Source organism: Rhodamnia argentea, chromosome 10, assembly GCF_020921035.1.
Source record: "Rhodamnia argentea isolate NSW1041297 chromosome 10, ASM2092103v1, whole genome shotgun sequence".
NCBI classification, from domain to species: domain Eukaryota; kingdom Viridiplantae; phylum Streptophyta; class Magnoliopsida; order Myrtales; family Myrtaceae; genus Rhodamnia; species Rhodamnia argentea.
Window position 1 is genome coordinate 12,000,669 of NC_063159.1, and position 1,783 is coordinate 12,002,451.

The 1,783-nt window shown below is 42.5% G+C and overlaps 1 protein-coding gene across 1 annotated transcript; it reads left to right on the top strand.

Annotated features, from left to right (window-relative positions):
* The first annotated feature begins 594 nt into the window (after nt 1-594).
* On the top strand, nt 595-1,383 carry LOC115753920 (auxin-induced protein X15). The gene has a single exon (XM_030692778.2). It carries the CDS (start codon nt 658-660, stop codon nt 1,042-1,044), a length of 387 nt encoding a protein of 128 aa, XP_030548638.1. The 5' UTR covers nt 595-657; the 3' UTR covers nt 1,045-1,383.
* Nucleotides 1,384-1,783: the final 400 nt, after the last annotated feature.

Sequence of the window (1,783 nt, forward strand, 5' to 3'; positions counted from 1 at the left end):
CTCTCACAAATGGCATTCAGTAACTACTCCTTATGTGAAGTTATTTATGCATCAGGCTTAGGGAAGAAACTTTACCATTATTTATACAGTTTTCAATCACAAACCCTCTCGTCACAGGCCGAGTTCTACTCGGCTCACACAAGCCAGCCCCATATTAAAGTAATTAAGAATCTTCATACTTACCTTATTAGACCAATCATGTAATACAATAAATTTCTATCTCACTTGATGTAGCCAACATCAGAAAAAAATCTTAAGCCAATAAATGCATCAATGCATGAATGGTGACCCTAAGTGCTACAAGGTTGTGTATGTTGCCCTCCACCATTGTCTTCTCATTTGATGTACAAATCTCCAAAAGAATTATTTACAAATGGCGTCCATCTATTTGAAAGTCGGAACAAAGAAAGCTCCACAACTAGTCAGAGACTCCTTTTAGGCTCTCATAATATTTTTTCTGCAAAAGTCAAAGGTCGACCCGTCCTGATTACGAGACATTCGCTGCTTGCCAGTTGCCAGTTATTACCTAACATGTGTATAAAACCTCTCCTTCCCACCCTTTACGTCTAAGCAATAATTTGGACATCAGAACACCATCTCTATAACTCTTCACCCACTTCAAATCTCTCTCTCTCTTTCTCTCAATCTAACAGACTCATGTTGGCAAAGAAGATGGTTTCCTTCAAGAAATTGGCAAAGAAGGCCAAGAAGATGGGCGATGGGACGGACCGTGAGCAATCACCGCACCACGAGTTCCTGCTCGGCGAGTTCGAGGAAGGAACGTCCTCGTCCCCGAAGACGCCCGACGGCTTCTTCGCGGTCTACGTGGGGGACGAGCACCAGAGGTTCGTGGTGCCCACGAGCTTCCTCTCGCACCCTCTTTTCAAAATCCTGCTAGAGAAGGCGTCCAACGAGTTCGGATTCGAGCAGCGGGAAAGGCTGGTGGTTCCATGCAGCGTGTCCACATTCCAAGAGGTGTTGCGTGCTATCGAGGGCTGCAACGGGAGGTTCGACTTTGGGAAACTGGGGGAGGAGCTCATATAGCATATGGTTGATGAAACTACCGGATGTTGAACAAAGAGATTTTGCATTAAAAAGGTGTTTCTGTGAGGAAGTTCGAACGTTTCTGGGTCGAATTAACATGATCTTGATTCCCCCTTTTTCTTGGTTTAAGAGTGTCATGAACATACTCGAAAGGGATCATATGTGATCTAGCATCAGCTCCCACCATGAAATCAACTCATGGTCGAGCTCAAATTGTGAAGGAATGGGAAAGCTTCGATATCTTAGGATAGTCATATTTTTTTCAAGTAGTGTGAGTGGTATACCTTCTCTCCATCCACGAATCCTTCAGGTCACTGTACGATATAACGAGAAGAAAAATGGAGGATGGAAAGGAACAAGCATTGCTGGAACCGCAGAGTGATGTTAATTACGCTAAGAAAAAAATTAGCAGTTAATTTTACGAGAGAGAGAGAGAGAGAGAGAGAGAGATAAAATCTTAGTAGCTATGTGTTATACAAAGCGATTTGCTTCAACGTCTCTTGTGGACGAGGAAACTTTCGAGCAATGTTGTGTACTAAAACATGCGAAGGACTGATTTTCTTCCATTTTACTTAGGTTTTTTGTCAGAAACGAAATATGAAACTGTTTTGAGGCTTAAAGTAAGAATGATGCCTCATCGAGATTTGTCGTCCGTTATGTGTTTTTAGTTCGTAAAGCCATTTAATCCTGGATAGTTTCTTCAATTCATTAACTGAGATCTGTCAGTGTCCACGAGAAC

Excerpts from the sequence above, each read along its gene's own strand:
- LOC115753920 (XM_030692778.2), top strand. The coding sequence starts at position 658 with ATGTTGGCAAAGAAGATGGTTTCCTTCAAGAAATTGGCAAAGAAGGCC.